General features: G+C 45.3%; 1 protein-coding gene across 2 annotated transcripts in view; it reads right to left on the minus strand.

The window, feature by feature from the left end:
- The window catches only part of LOC138950501 (uncharacterized), a 96,451-nt gene that overhangs the window by 31,006 nt on the left and 48,314 nt on the right, over positions 1 to 17,131 (minus strand). For both annotated transcript variants that reach the window (XM_070322213.1, XM_070322214.1), the window contains exons 5-10: positions 9,194 to 9,303; positions 8,622 to 8,780; positions 6,402 to 6,496; positions 5,646 to 5,804; positions 3,310 to 4,524; positions 83 to 1,726 (exon numbers count right to left, since the gene is read on the minus strand). In XM_070322213.1, coding sequence (XP_070178314.1) covers positions 83 to 1,726; positions 3,310 to 4,524; positions 5,646 to 5,804; positions 6,402 to 6,496; positions 8,622 to 8,780; positions 9,194 to 9,303 — 3,382 coding nt within the window. The remainder of the gene's footprint in view (positions 1 to 82; positions 1,727 to 3,309; positions 4,525 to 5,645; positions 5,805 to 6,401; positions 6,497 to 8,621; positions 8,781 to 9,193; positions 9,304 to 17,131) is intronic.

The raw sequence follows: 17,131 nt of genomic DNA on the forward strand, positions 1-17,131 counted from the left end.
GAAACCAAAAGTTACAACAAAAACAACACCACCACCACCACCACCACCAACACCACCATCAACAACAACGTCATTCTCTCACCTGCACAGTCTTGTTCTCCTGGCCGCTGATCTTGCGGAAGCTGGCCCCCTCAACCACCTCCCTGTCGGCATCCGTCTGAATGATGTCGGGGCTGTGCACGAACGACATCGGGTCCATCTCGCTCAGGTACTCCGTCTCGACCTCGTAGCTCTCACTTTTCCGCACCCCCCTACCCTCTCTCTCCTCTTCCTCTTCTGAGCTTCTCTTCCTCAGGTACTCCCTCTCGATCTCGTCGCTATCGCTTTTCCACGGCCTCTCGCCCCAACCCTCTCGCCCTTCCCTCTCCTCCTCTCCCTCGCTTCCTTTCCTCGCGGCTTGTGCAAGTTCATCTGCCAAAGAGCTGGATGCTTTCACACCCGAAGCTACGGGCTGGAAGGTCTCGGCAGCGAAGAGTTCTGACTCGGACGAACTGGCTAGAGCACTGTCTCGTCCCTCTCTGCCTGGGGAGTGTCTGTACTCCGGGGAAAACTCGCGATCTGATAGGTCCATGATGGGGGAGGAATCAGAGCTGATGCTCGGGTGGGCGGTAAGTTCGCGTGCCGTGGCGCCCTCTTCGGGGACAAGTTGTTTGACGGATCCAGCAGGGAAAGTTTCCAGGGCTTTCTGGATCATCTCGTTGGCGAGCTCGTAGGCGATTTTCTGGATGGCTGCTTCCGCCACGTCGCTTTGGTTCTGATCTTCCTGTTGTTGTGAGAACGACACTCCTTTCCGCTTCAAAATATCTGTTGGTTCTTCAATATCTGAGGATTCTTCCTCTTCCTCCTCCTCTTCTTCATCCTCTTCATCATCCTCATTCTTCCTCTTCTCCTCATCCTTTCTGTCTTTCGTGGATTTTGAGCGAGCGCCGCCGTATTCGCTGTCTTCTCTGACCGAAAAGCTTTTGGCATCCTGAGGACTCTGCCCTTGCATGTGGACCCGGTTGGACGCTCGGATGGACCTCGGCTCGTTAAAGCTTCCGCTGCTCTCCGATCCCGTCAGCGACAGACGCTCGGCGACCTGGTTAAGGTCAGTGACGTGCTGGGAGTGCAGCAGAGGACTCTCCCTGTAGCTGTTCTGGGGAGTGTAGGGTCCGCCTGGACTCTGTAGCTCCATCTGGTGAAGGCCTCCGGGGTTTAAATTCCCAGACTGCATCTCCCCTCCCGCTGCTGCTCCTCCTCCCACAGCTTCTTCCAGCTCGGCCTGCCTCTCTTTGATCCGGTTGGCGAGCTCCGCGTTATTGAAGCTCGGTAGGTTCTCACGAGCATAGGCCTGAAGGGAGGTGTCGACGAAACTGTTGGGAGGGGTGAAGGGGTTGTTGGCCCCGTCGAGCATTGATGACCCAACTCCCCCCTCTCCTGCCATCACTGAAGACCCCACTCCCCCCTCCCCCACCTCTCCTGTCATCGCCGCCGCCCCAAGAAGGTCCCGCTCCATGGATGAGCGCTTCTCACGGATTCGCTCGACCATGTCGGAGCTGTGGAAGCTGGGGAGCTGCGTCTCCTTGGCGATGGCGGCGTGAAAGCCGACCTCAGCGTAGCTGTTCTGGGGGGTGAAGGGGGAGAGGGTGTTGTCGGGCGTGTCCTCGCTGCTGTTAGTTCCCATGGCCGCCTTCTTCTCCTGAATCTTCTCCACCATCTCCGAGCTGTTGAAGCTGGGCAGCTGGGTCTGCAAACAGAGCATTAAACGCCGTTCATTGTACTGTGTACATCTTAAAAACCCACTCCACCATCTCCGAGCTGTTGAAACTGGGCAGCTGGGTCTGCAAATAGAGCATTAAACGCCGTTCATTGTATTGTGTACATCTTAAAAACCCACTCCGCCTCACAGGAGGTTGCAGTGGCGTGGTGGTAAGACGTCGGCGTCCTAATCGGAAGGTCGTGTGTTCGAATCCCGGTCGCTGCCGCCTGGTGGGTTAAAAGTAGAGATTTTTCTGATCTCCCAGGTCAACTTATGTGCAGACCTGCTAGTGACTAATCCCTTTGTGTGTACACGCAAGCACAAGGCCAAGTGTGCACTAGCCCGCCAGGAATTTTGCCCGGTACATACCACAGTTGCTGCTTCTGCCGTGTTCAGGGCTAACACCAAAAACAAAGTGAAAAATCTGAAAGGCCAGGGTCCACGGCGGCGCACCCCAGAGGTGAAGGCTTTTTTTCATTATCTTGTAGGGACAAAAAACTATAAGTTTTACTTAAAGAAACCAGATTTTCCGGTTTTAAAAGTTTTCAAAAACCGGATTTCCGGCGAGAACCAAAAAGGTTTTAGCCCTGCGTGTTTATACGGTTTTAAAACTCGATAGAACAAACAAAGGTGTTGCATTGGACCAGAATTTTTACTGACCAGTCGGGCGAGTTGCCAGGCTGTTTCAACTAGCCCGGCGGATTTTTGACTCGCCCCTGGCGATCGGGAGGACGATTTGGCCATCCCCGCAAATCCAACACAGTACAGTGGGGCCCCCATATTAAGACCTCCAAAAATCTGACAAAATCAGGTCTTAACAAGAGGTGAAGCCATCAAGGCTCACGTAAGAAATCGACAAACAGTAACACAAACTCAATCACTCCGTCACACATACACACACACACACACACACAAACACACACACACACAGAAAGAGCATAGGTGAAACTGTGCAAGAAAGCGAGACACTAGATCTAGATCTGTCTGTCTGCATGTAGCCTACTTACAGGGACACGACTGCCAACTAGTCTCGGCCCGCTCAAAATAATAATGACCGAGACTTTCAGTACTTCCTTCGCGTGACGTCTAACCCTCTTACGTCATAATGTGACGTCAATGTAATGTGACGTCTTCAAATGTTAGAGTTTCTACCACAGACATACACACGCACGCACGCACATACGCACGCACGCACAGACAGACAACTTACGTGAGCCAAAAAGGAGGGAATCTTAATTAAAATGGGGGTAATTTTACAGAGGATATGAACAGAAGGTCTTAGAAAACAGGGTCTTAAAAGGGAGGGAGTCTTAACCCTTACACTGGTGCAATTCTGTAACACATGTTACATAGCCACTGGTGAATTAACAGAGAGAAAAATAAAGAAAAACGGTCATATAGGTTTTCGCATCCATGGGAGGTAATCGGCACCGACCAAACAGACTGAGCCAGTAGCGCGACATATGTCGTGACAACCAGGTGACAGTATACGTAAAGTAGCGCGACATATGTCGCGACAACCAGCCTAAGGGTTAAAAGGGGGGTTCCACTGACCAAACAATCAACCCTACCTCCTTGGGCACATGACCACCGTCCAAATCCATGTAACTGTTGGGCGGTGTCACGGGGTAGCTCGGCTGCTTCGACGTGTGACCCGACGTTTGACCCGAGGTCACCCCTGAAGCCTGACCTGAGGTCGCCGCCGACACGTCAAACGGAGAATCGGCAGGAAACAGAAGGTCGTGCGGAGAAGCCAGATTCAGAAGATCCTGTTCTAAAGCGTCTTCTTCTACCAACCCGTTGTGCTGGCCTAGCTCTGGGTTCTGCTGGTGGTTGTGGTTGTGGTTGTTGTTGTGGTGGGAGGGGGGGTTGTGGTGGGTGGTGGTGGAGGCAGCGTCCTGAGAGGGTTGCACCAGAGGGGAGGACGAGGGGGAGGTGGATGGGTCGTCAGTTTTCGAGAACTCCTCATCATCCAGTCTTTCGTAGCTAGCACCGGACAGTTGAGAAATAGCACCATCAACGTCCTCTTTCACCACAGAGGGAACGGTGAAATCTTTAGCACCATCACCGAACCAACCCTCCTCCTCCTCTTCTCCCGCCTCCTCATCCCCTCCGTGTTTTCCGAGGGGGTCAAAGTCCATCTCTTCCGCGGCGGGAAGTTTGCTCTCCGCGGCCTCAGCCTGTGCGTTTGGGTTCAAATCCGTCGGAGATATGTCCCCACAGTCACTGCTATGCACGGAGCTCAGTGGGTCAAACACCTTCCTGTCGCCAGGCAACGGGAGGCGGTTCTCGTCAGGGGAAGATAATATTTCCTCCGTTGAGCTTAGCGGGTCAAAAACCTTCCTGTCGCCAGGCAACGGGAGGCGGTTCTCGTCAGGGGAAGATAAGATTTCCTCTGTGGGACTAAGCGGGTCAAACACCTTCCTGTCGCCAGGCAACGGGAGGCGGTTCTCGTCAGGGGAGGATAATATTTCCTCCGTGGAGTTATCCCTGCTGATGAGGTCCTCTGAGGAGATGTCGCCGTCGAACGTTTCCTTCTGACTGTCGACGATGCTGCTCATGGACGTGAAGTTCTCTGAGCGATCCTTCGGCAAGTCTTCATAGGCGTCCAGTTGCGTTTCGTCCGGGGTGGTGTCCCCTGCCAAGAACGCCTTGACGATGGGTAGCACCTGTTTCCGTGACGCTGTGACGTTGCTCTGGGTGAAGGGAAGGAACTCCTGGTGATCGCAGGGCAAGGGAGACAATCCCAGGCTGTGAGACTGGCATGCACTCAGCACGTCCGCCATCTGAAAAGTTGAGAGTGAAAGTGTGTAAGCTTGACATAAATAAATACGTATTAGATAGATAGATAGATAAATAAATAAGTAAATAAATAAATAAAATCACAATTATCATTCAATGACCGCAGTCTCCAAACCGCAGTCTCCAAACACCAAATTTGTGAAAAAAAAGTGTGCCGTAACCTTTTAGTTGTTTGAAAGAGACGTTATAGATCTCAACTTCTCCTTTGGCCAGCTTTATCAGTGGAGAAGCCCATATCATTTTCCTCACTGCTTTTACCTTCCCCAACCCTGACTAGAGTCAGCCACCCATTTCTAGCTTGGTGGACAAGGGACCATGCAGTCACACACAAAATCTTGTTTTCACACACACCCTGAGCGGGGATAAAACCCGGTCCGCTGGAGTGAGAAGCAGATCGACGTCGTCTAGGATTTTTGGCGTAAGTCATTCTAGACAGTTATTCAGGAGAGGGCCAAAACGGATTATTTTGTATTATGCATATGAAATAGTGTTTATATTTGTACCTGGTATAGATAGAAAGATAAAATAAAATAGTAAATCATGTATTGTCAATCGTACTTGAGAGAATATTTCTCGAGGAGGATGATTTATTTATTTAGTCTACAGCACAAAAACATCAAAATCGCCAAGAATCTAGTTACGCTAAAAGTCCTTTTTCACGTCAATTTGCTTTAACACTTTCTACCCCACCTATGTTGACCAAGTTTTGTTTAGCCGAGACCAGCTGTGCTGCAGCAGGTCACTCAGAATTGTAGAAACTGTGTAGACACTGTGTATCAACACGCTGGAATGCAGGCTTTACAGGAAGCAACTGAAGTGACTGTGAGTACGGATATTTCCGTACCAGGTCAGATAGAGCCATATGAGTGGGCACGGATATATCCGTACCTGGGAGACAATGAGTTAACCCCAACACTACTCTCAATCAATCAATCAATCAATCAATATGAGGCTTATATCGCGCGTATTCCGTGGGTACAGTTCCAAGAGCAGGGTGTTTTTTTTATTTTTTATTTAAAAAAAAAAAAAAAATTCTCATTCTCTGAGCTAATGCGCCTGCAAGGAAAGGAATCAGAAGAGAACAACAGGTATTGTCAGAACCAACCTGTTGTCTGTAGACCCTGGAAGGGGAGAAGACTCCAAGCTGGCGTGTGACGGAGTCGTCAGGACCGACACACACGGTCATTACAACCACGGCATCCACCGCCTTCTCTGTCGCAAAGCTTTTCAAACTCTCCAAGAAGTCCTCGCGACCCATCAGCATCTGCATACACAACAACATTGCAATCAATATGAGGAGCTTGAGGCAGTATAACCAGAAAAATGTTGCATATGCCCTTGTCTTAGATTCTAAAGTAATTCAAATCAGATGCACAGGGAGTTTTAAAGTATCAAAGTAGAGGTTCTTTCATTTTGTGGTTTATTATATCTCATGTTCAACCACTCAATTTGAATAGTGTTTGTGTGTGTGTGTGTGTGTGTGTGTGTGTGTGTGTGTGTGTGTGTGTGTGTGTGTGTGTGTGTGTGTGTGTGTGTGTGTGTGTGTGTGTGTGTGTGTGTGTGTGTGTGTATGTGTCTTTGTGTGTGTGTGTCTGTGTGTGTGCATGTGCGTGCGTGCGTACATGGGTCCGTGGATGTTTCTTATTTAACTATTTGCTTTTGAGAGTTGATTTTTTTTTCTCTTTTTTCCTTGTTTTCTTTTGCATTTGAAGTTTGCCTGTTCAAGTTTGTTGCCGCTCAAGGCTATTCATATTTGTTGTTGAATCAACAGCTAGAGTGGGGTCAATTTATCAAGGCAGTCATTATCAGTGGCTATATTTTATAAAAAGCCTGACCAAAGGTAACCAAATAGCCGACTCACAGTCATATCCATGGTGACGGAACTCATGGCCACCTTCAGACTGTCTCCCTTGACCAGCTTGAGGTCCTTGCACAGAATCTGCTTGCTGGTCAGACCTGAAACATCATCATCATCAGCATCATCGTCATCGTTATCGTCAATGTCATCATCAGCACCATCATCATCATCATCATCATTGTCCTCACTGTACTCATCTTTATCATCAGCTTCATGATTATCGTTGTTGTTGGTGTCGTCGCCGTTGTCATCATCATCATCATCATAGTTGTTGTCATCGTCGTTATCATCATCATCATCATTTTTATCATCTTTAACATATTCATCATCATCATCTACTCATCCACATCATCAGATCATCATACGTTGATCAACGTTGTTGTCGCCGTTGTCATCATCATCATCATTAACATCTTTATCATCTTCATTATCTGATCATCTACATCCACATCATCATCATCACTGTCACCCTCATCATCATCATCATTCTTATCACTGTCACCTCTTCATCATTTTTGTGATCATCGTAAAGCCATAAACAAAATTGAGCACGCTTAACAGGAAAAAAGATAAGTTGGTCAGAGAGGTGAATTTGCCCTTATATTGTCATGCGCACAGGTCCTACATTTGACCCCCCGCGGGTTAGGGGGAAGAATTTACCCGATGCTCCCCAGCATGTCGTAAGAGGCGACTAGCGGATTCTGTTTCTCCTTTTACCCTTGTTAAGTGTTTCTTGTATACAATATAGTCAATGTTTGTAAAGATTTTAGTCAAGCAGTATGTAAGAAATCCTTTGTACTGGAAACTTGCATTCTCCCAGTAAGGTCATATATTGTACTACGTTGCAAGCCCCTGGAGCAATTTTTTGATTAGTGCTTTTGTGAACAAGAAACAATTAACAAGTGGCTCTATCCCATCTCCCCCCTTTCCCCGTCGTGATATAACCTTCGTGGTTGAAAACGACGTTAAACACCAAATAAAGAAAAAAAGGTCCTACATGGGTGCATGTTTTAAAAACTTGGTCTTTGTTTTTGCTGCTTTTGATGGCTAAAGTTGCGTAAAATCAGAATACAGCACATTAAAACCCAACTTTTTCTTAAAAATATATCTTTTGCTCATTTTTGCGGGTCATGGCCTTATCCTCGTCAACATCGTTAGTCTACCAGTCTTGCTTGCGAAAGACATGAAGCTCTCACAGTCCAGGGGGAATAATCAAGGATGGAGCACTCTGACAATACAACATCTCTTGCCTCCCCTTGTTCCACGGTCAGTGGTGAGGAATTGAAACACACGCCTATAGTAAAATCCAACCACAGTGGTACCCACGATGTGTGGCCCCTCTGATAAGAGGACACCTCCCTTAAAAGGACACATTCTGGGGTCCCTTTGTCTATTATCTCTACCAAAATTTATTTTTAATTTTTCATTTTCATTACTTTATTGTCCCATTGCTGGCAAATTCGGGTCACTTCCTCCCAGTGGAAAGCTAGCAGCAACAAGTGGTCGCGCTACCCAGGTGTATGCATGTTTAGGTGTAATCAGTCACTGAGAATGACTGAGCTCTTTTACGTGCCACAGTAGTAACATGGGGGTGGAACATGGATACCGTCTCCGAGTCTGCACATAGTTGACCCGTGTCCGTCCCGGCCCGAATTCGAACCTGCGACCTTTCGATCACGAGTCCAGTGCTCTACCAACTGAGCTACCGGGCCCTGTACCTGTGATGGCAGGCCACCTGTCACGTAGGGACACTTTTGGCTGGTCCTAAAGGGTGTCCTTTCATCACAGGTACCACTGTAGTCTAACCCTGACCCGGAAGACGGGCGCAGTGGCGCAGTGGTAAGATGTCGGCCTCCTAATCGGGAGGTCGTGAGTTCGAATCCCGGTCGCTGCCGCCTGGTGGGTTAAGACTAAGAGGGGAGATTTTTCCGATCTCCCCGGTCAACTTATGTGCAGACCTGCTAGTGACTTAACCCCCTTCGTGTGTATACGCAAGCACAAGACCAAGTGCGCACGAAAGAGATCCTGTAATCCATGTCCGAGTTCGATGGGTTATGGAAACACGAAAATACCCAGCATGCCTACCCAACGAAAGCGGAGTGAAGCTGACTATGCTCTCAGAGTAAAGTGTGGGGAACCCAAATGGGCAAACGAGCTCACACGTAACCAGAATTTCTGGAACGCTGAAGAAGAAGCTGAAAAATACCAAGCTGTTCCCAATACCTGACAAGTTGAACTTTGCGTCTTTAATGTCCTGAAAAATGGCGTCCCTGTCTGCGTCAGTGCCGATCACTTCCTCCAGCTGCTGGGCAAGGTCAAGGTCCTTTGGCGTCATCTTGCCGGCCGTGGGAGAGAAGTTGATGGTATCCGTCACGATTGTGCCTGTCGCCATGTAAAAAGAAAATAGTTTAGTGTTGAATGATGAAGTGATTTGCATTAACCTTCTGCAAGTTGCAATAGTTCTGTTGGATTTCCCGTGTGTTTTTCTAGTTATGTGGTTTGCAGTTTAGAATACATACAGGCATGCGGACACATACACATATGTTCATGACTAGAAACACGCACGCACATGCACGCACGCACACACACACACAAACACACACACACACATACACACACACACACACCCACATATAGATCGACACACAAGCACACACACACACACACACAACACACACACACACACACCCACACAGACAGAAAGACAGACAGACAAACAGACAGTCAGACAGACAGACAGACAGACAGACACACACACACACACACACACACACACAAACACCACTACAACTCACCATAGAGCAGGGTAGCAGTAACCTGATCCATAGTAAATGTTTCATCAGCTAATAAGGCCTCTGCCACCAACGTGGAACACGATCCAACCAGCTCCAATGTACTGTCACATCTGGCAAACAAAAACAAGACAGGCGTCATAATCATTTTTGTCACATAATAACAGTGTAAAACCCTTGGTAGTTCAACAATAGAGACCTTTTTTTTTTTAACCAACAAGGCAACATACCCACAGTGGAACCCCCCTTTTAAGACTGATCTCCCCTTTTTAAGACTGATCTCCCCTTTTTAAGACTGATCTCCCCTTTTTAAGACCTTGTTTTTTCAGACTTTCTGTTCATAACCTCTGCAAAATTACCCCCATTTTAAGACTCCCACCTTTTTAAGACCTGTTTTCTCAGACTTTCTGTTCATAACCTCTGCAAAATTACCCCCATTTTAAGACTCCCACCTTTTAAAGACCTTGTTTTCTCAGACTTCTGTTCATAACCTCATTTACACCCTTTTTAATACTCCCACCTTTTTAAGACCTTGTTTTCTCAGATCAGACTTTCTGTTCATAACCTCTGCAAAATTACCCCCATTTTAAGACTCCCACCTTTTTAAGACCCTGTTTTCTCAGACTTTCTGTTCATGACCTCTGCAAAGTTACCCCCATTTTAAGACCCCCTCCCGTTTAAGACCCTGTTTTCTCAGAGTTTCTGTTCATAACCTCTGCAAAGTTACCCCTATTTTAAGACTCCCTCCTTTTTAAGACCTGTTTTCTCAGACTTTCTGTTCATAACCTCTGTGAATTTACCCCCATTTTAAGACTCCCTCCTTTTTAAGACCTGTTTTCTCAGACTTTGTGTTCATAACCTCTGTGAATTTACCCCCATTTTAAGACTCCCTCCTTTTTAAGACCTTGTTTTCTCAGACTTTGTGTTCATAACCTCTGTGAATTTACCCCCATTTTAAGACTCCCACCTTTTTAAGACCCGATTTTCTCAGATTTTTTGAGGTCTTAAAAGGGGGTTCCACTGTACCAGTATTGTCGTGCAAGATTTTTCCTCATAACTGTAAAGGACAATCAGCATAATTGCATATTCTTATGTAAACACTGGTGCACATGTTTAGCACAAGGTTGCATCAAGCCTGTTTGTATTAGATAAGCAGTGGTAAAAAGAACAAAAGAATTCCAAAAATATCAAAACCATACTTTCCAAGAATCCGATAAAAAAAATCATCAACTGGGGATAAAAAATAGATATCAGTCTGTCTCAGTTCTGCCCCAACCACCCCCAATCCTCCTTTCGCCCATGCGCCCCCCCCCCCCCCCCCCCCCCCCCTTTGGGAACATATCCCAAGCTATAGCTGTCAAAGAGAACAAATTCACAAACATTACAAAACACATTGTGAGAAATTTCACCAGAGTAAAATCACAAAAGAAATAAAAACAAGAGGCGAAGCCTTCAAGGCTCACGTAAGAAATCGACAAACAGTAACACAAACTCAATCACTCCGTCACATACACACACACACACACACACACACAGTAAGCATCTTAGGTGAAACTGTGCAAGAAAGCGAGACCCTGGATCTGCCAACTATAGTCTCGGCCCGCTCACAATAACAATGACCGAGACTTTCAGTAATTCCTTTGCGTGACGTCTAACCCTCTTACGTCATAATGTGACGTCTTCAAATAGTTTCTATCACACACGTCAAACACTTTTGACCGAGACGTAATCTTCTTATGCGAGCTTTATCCATAGACTCGGAAATGTTAAAGTTTCTATCACACGTACACACACACACACACACACACACACGCACGCACGCACGCACGCACGCACAGACAGACAAAGTTTATCATCGCATAGGCTACACTTACGTGAGCCAATAAATAGAAAAGGAAAAAATAATAGATCAATGATTCCTGATGTAAAGTAGTGTAATCAAACGCACTTATTTCTTCCCCGTATCATATTTCTGATCGCATTATGTACGTACCGTGTATCAATCATAACTGCACTGTGTTAAATTCTGTTTATGAACATTACCAGCCGAAGCTTTGCAGTAATGTTTTAGGCCAAAAAGAAAAATATGTCTGTTTCCGGTAACCCAACCGACCCTATTTTTAAGCGCCGACCCTAAAGTTTTTATTCGCTTTTCGCACACACACACACACACACAAAATATGAAGTCAAGTATACTTTATTTAGTTTCAATATATCTAGGTCAAAAACATGTGCTAAATAATTGTAAGTAAACTAAGGAAGCGTTTAAAAAAAAATTAATAAACACGTAAAAAGACGTTAACAAAACGTAAGAAAAAGTTTTTAAAATTTTTTTTAAAAATAAATAAATAAATTTGTAAAAAAATTAAAAAAACACCGATCGACCGACCGTATGTTTTTCGGCGATGTTACCGGAAACAGACATATTTTTCTTTTTGGCCTTATGACAGCACGCCAGCATTTAATGGAAGCATTCAAACATCGGAACATCAAAATGAGAGACCGAAATCAATAAACTCTTTGAGGTCGCAGTTTGCTGGTGCAATTCCGTGGCCTTTGTACTGGCTCATCAAAATGTTCGGCTTTAACTAGGAAAAGGTTAATCACAGTGCATACTGAATTTCAGCAGGCCATCTTTTATTTCCTTGTTCTTGAAAGGCCAGCGCCTCGACAGGGGAGCTTAAGCCTTAGTGGTGAGGAGGTTGGCCTTTCATTTTGAAGGGACGGGGTTCGAATCACGGCCTCGTCTGGTCGGTTAAGGGTGGAGATTTTGCCCATCTTCGAGGTCAACTTATGTCTAGACCTGCTAGTGCCTTACTCCCCTTAGTGTGTAACGGGACGCGAGCACAGGGCCAAGTACGCACAGCAAAGATCATGTAATCCTGGAGTGAGTAAAATAATAAGACTTCTTAAGCAAAGATTTATTTGTGAAAAGTATAACGCAGTTATGAATAATACATTAGACAAATTTTACAAGGATTGGCGCTTGTATATAATGCATGTTTTGATGTAACCCTTAGGTTCTTCTTTTTTACATATTTTTGATACTGCGACCACCAAGCCCTCATCACCTACCGCCTGTGTGTTGTAATTGTCCAAGTGTGTTTTATGATTGTGTCCCCTTGTTTAGGTGATGTCCTGTAATGTACAGCATATACATGTACAAAATAAATAAATTTAAAAAAATAAAAACTCCACAAAAAGAGAATAAAAAAAAATAAAAAAATAAAAATATTAAGACTTGATTTTCTCAGATTTTGGGAGGTCATGTAAAGGGGTTCCACTGTATCTTTTGTTTCTGTTCGTTCATTGGCTGAAACTCCCACGACTTTTACGTGTATTGCCGTTTTTACCCCGCCATTTAGGCAGCCATACGCCGCTTTCGGAGGAAGCATGCTGGGTATTTCCGTGTTTCTATAACCCACCGAACTCTATGGATTACAGGATCTTTTTCGTGCGCACTTAGTCTTGTGCTTGCGTGTACACACAAGGGGTGTTCGGACACCGAGGAGAGTCTGCACACAAAGTTGACTCTGAGAAATAAATCTCTCGCCGAACGTGGGGACGAACTCACACTGACAGCGGCCAACTGGATACAAATCCAGCGCGCTACCGACTGAGCTACATCCCCGCCCTCCACTGTATTTAATCTTCCTATACACACGACAGTAATTAGTCCGCTTTTCTGTACAAAGTTGTTAAGTGTACATTATCATCACAGCCCAACTCAATGAGGAAGTGGCCAAGTCAATCTGCACACCTTATCCTTATAAAAGCGATTTGATGGTGGTGCGGCAGCGGCAGAACTGATTGCAACAGTCACGCAGAAACAAAGAACATTGTAGGTTTCCAAATGTAGGGCACAGCTAGTGGCTGAATAATGCGGTGATACGCAGCCAGATTTTTTTTTATTGCTCCCCTGAGCCCCAAGTTGTTTTCATTTTGCAAAACCATTTGATACATATACTCTTCAAAAAAAGTTGAGGACCAGTCATGAAAATGTACACAATCTTTACAAATTTGCCAAAAATCAAAGGTTCAACAATTTGATTAAAACTTGATATATTGGCGTTCATATAAGGATAGTGAGTCTTGCTCTAGCAACATTTTTGGCAGGCAGGGTTTTCGTGTTTTGCTAAACACGTTGAAAAATGAGCTTTCAACGGTCCTCAGTTGTAAGACAATAAACAAAATAATTCAAAAGTTCAACCTTGTCATTTCTGTTTGGCATGCGTTTGAGAAAGTGGTCATTAACTTTTTTTGAAGAGTATATGTAGATAGATGTGACCATGTGGGGCACACACGTCTTAGAATATAAAAAAACAACTCAGTACATTAATTTTTATCTGCCGAGGGTACAATGTCAGCACCTTACATAACTCGAAAGTGTGCCACAGTGGTATCACCCCCCCCCCCCCCCTTAAAGACTCCCAATTTAAGACCTTAAATTGCTTTTTGAGATAGTCTGTTCATAACCATGCACTGTAATATTACCCCCATTTTAAGACTCCCTCCTTTGGACGCTCACTCAGTCTGGCTCCGCGACTTAAACTGAGTCAATGTCGTTTGTAGGGGGCATAGTAGGTAGTGGGCTGCGTCCGTTAGCTCGGGACAGACCCACTACTGAACACCGTCGAAGTGACTGACAGCAGAAGTGCAGTGTCATCTTCCGAGGGTAGCCTTCCGCAGCGGCCCGACATCCCCCCCTGGAGCGTCTGTAAAATCGACAAGTCTGGCAGAGGTGGTTGGAGCAGCGAGTGCAGGGACGGGGCGGTGTGAGAGCACAACGGGACAAGGGAACAAGTGTAAAGACGGAAAAAAAAGACTCCCTCCTTTTTAAGACCTGAATTTCTCAGATTTTTGAAGGTCTTAAAAGGGGGGTTCCACTGTATTATGTGCGACTTAGTTGTCCCCAAACCGTCAAATCTTATCAACTTCATTCCAACACCCAGAACAAAAGCTTTCAGACAAAGGCCAGTGCCAACAATGCTTAGCAAGTCAAAATTGCTTGTGGGCAAATAAGATTTCTGCAGTCTGAAACAAAATCAATGACAGGCAGATTCTCTCATGAAAAGGGTGGGCCTTTTCCAGTTGCAAATCCTATTATTAACACATCCGCTGCTAATGAGTTTGTTGTTAGGGATAAAGAGGTCGGGCTTTTGGCGGGTTTAAGAGAAATGGGCCATGAGGATATTTAAAGATCAGAGATAAGATTGGTGGTGGTGGTGGAGAGAGAGAGAGAGTGTGTGTGTGTGTGTGTGTGTGTGTGTGTGTGTGTTTGTGTGTGTGTGTGTGTGTGTGTGTATGTGTGTGTGTGTATATGTGTGTGTGTGTGTGTGTGTGTGTGTGTGCCTCATGTCTGTGTGCCTCATGTCTGTGTGCAACAGTCTGTGTGTGCCTCCTGTCTGTCTGTATGCATGTCTGTCTGTCTGTGTGATGATGTCTGTCTGTCTGTGTGTGCCTCATGTCTGTCTATCTGTGTGCATGTCCGTCTGTCTCTGTGCCTCATGTTTGCCTGCATAAATAGTTACGTTGCTACACACTGACTCGGCATATTCAGGTATCATCTTTTCCCTACTGCGGTCAATGCCCTAAATGGCACAGCTAAACAAGACAGTGGACTGGTGCACAAGATTATCAGAACAGCCTAACAGGGGTCGAGACCAATTTAGAACAGGACGTCAGTCTATACAGTCAGTAAACTGATCTCTCACACTGACACACCGAGATCTGATCACTGTTTCATTGACAAAGGGTCTACAAAATATGGCATCAATATGTGTGCACAAGATCAGTACAGCAGGCCAAAGGGGATCAAGACTGATTCAGCACAATACAGTCTATACTGTCAGTAATAAACTGATATCTCTCTCTCACACACACACACACACAAACACTGAAATCCGATCACTGTTTCAACAAAGAGTCTAGAAAATGTATGGTACAAGAGTCTCTGAGGTGCCAAAATGTGAGAGAGAAAAAGGAGGGGGTGGTTTGGAGGGGGTGGAGGATTGAAGGCGAGAGAGAGAGTGAAAGAGAGAGAGAGATCGAGAGAGAGAGAGAGAGAGAGAGAGAGAGAGAGAGAGAGAGAGAGAGAGAATGACAATGACTTATTTTAGGAGGGTAACAGAATAAGCATAGGAATATTTTATCTTTTGCATCTGGCCCTCGCCCTAAAGAGGGACTAAATCTACTATAATAACTACTACTACATGAAGAGAGAGAGAGAGAGAGAGAGAGAGAGAGAGAGAGAGAGAGAGAGAGAGAGAGAGCGAGAGAGAGAGAGCGAGAGAGAGAGAGAGAGAGAGAGAGAGAGAGAGAGAGAGATGATGATGATGGAACTTTATTTTTCAAGGATTGAGGTTTAAGGCTACGCCTTTTCTTACAACCGGTCCTTATTTCTAATACAAATGTCTAACAAATGCTAAACAAATAAAACAACCTGACAAATAAACAAATTAAACAAACAAATCAGCAAACAAACAATCGTACAGAGAGAGACAGAGAGAGAGACAAAGAGAGAGAGAAAGACAGAGAGAGACAGAGAGAGAGAGAGAGAGAGAGAGAGAGAGAGAGAGAGAGAGAGAGAGAGACACACACACAGAGACACACACACAGAGAGATCGACAGACAGACAGATAGAGACAGATGAGACAGACAGAGAGAGAAGAAAGGAGGTTCCAGTACTGTGGACCTAGAGTCTCCAGTCTAAGACTGGTGTAAAACTGGAGGCTTGGCCGAGCAAAAGTGGGTCTGACAGCTGGGGCCCAAGGAGCAGACATCAATTTACAGATTGCCTCTCTAATGCCGACGACATCCCTATTGATTTAGACCTCCCACACTTTGATCACAAAGGGAAATAGCCATGTTGGCCATGTTGCCCCCCCCCCCCCCCCCTTTCCTGTTTTGCCCAAATTCTTTCCCCATGTTTAACTTAAAAAAAGAAAAGAAGGACACTATATTGGGGTGTGCACGTTAAAGATCCCACGATTGACAAAAGGGTCTTTCCTGGCAAAATTGTATAGGCATAGATAAAAATGTCCATCAAATACCCGTGTGACTTGGAATAAAGGCCGCGAAAGGTGAACATTCGCCTAACAGGCTTGAGGTTTGCTGGTCGATGTGAATGCGTGATATATTGTGTAAAAAATTCCATCTCACACGGCATAAAAGCGCTTTGAACTTCGGATAAGGCGCTATATAAATAAAGAGAACTAGTGGTACCCGTGCTACGCACTTTGTGTGCTGCGCATGCGATGTCATTTTGTTGGTTATGTGCTTGTGAAAATGTTGTTTGCACCCCTCCCCCCCCCCCCCCCCCCCCCCCCGCACATTATCCCGCATATAATGAATTATATTCTCTTGGTGAAAAATAAAATGTTAACCCTTACACCGGTGCAATTCTGTAACACATGTTACATAGCCACTGGTGAATTAACAGAGAGAAAAATAACAAAAAACAGTCATATAGGTTTTCGCATCAATGGGAGGTAATCGGAACTGACCAAAAAGACTGCGCGACCGCACGCGACTATACAAACAAACAAAATAAAATACAGCAGGTATGGCGTTTGCATGAATCCATGATTACGTCTACATGAACAACAGTGATAAAAGTGCGCATCTCTTCCCAGCCGTGCAGCGCTTTGAAAGTTGGAAGCATTAAAATTTAAACGGGTAAAAAGCCATCGTGAAGATACGAAAAAAAGTATGACGTCTAAAATACTTAATGATTCATTAACGCATAGTATAACATATGTAACTGACAACAGAAAATATATACATGGTTCACACACACAATCGAGTGCACACATCCATGCTTATTTAAAGTCATGTACACACACACACATACATACATGGCATCAAGCAACACACAATTAAATGACACATATGGAATATGGAAAACGTATAAGGGACATGAACATGGCAAGTAATTTACAC

This window comes from Littorina saxatilis, linkage group LG16, assembly GCF_037325665.1.
Source record: "Littorina saxatilis isolate snail1 linkage group LG16, US_GU_Lsax_2.0, whole genome shotgun sequence".
Taxonomy (NCBI): Eukaryota; Metazoa; Mollusca; class Gastropoda; order Littorinimorpha; family Littorinidae; genus Littorina; species Littorina saxatilis.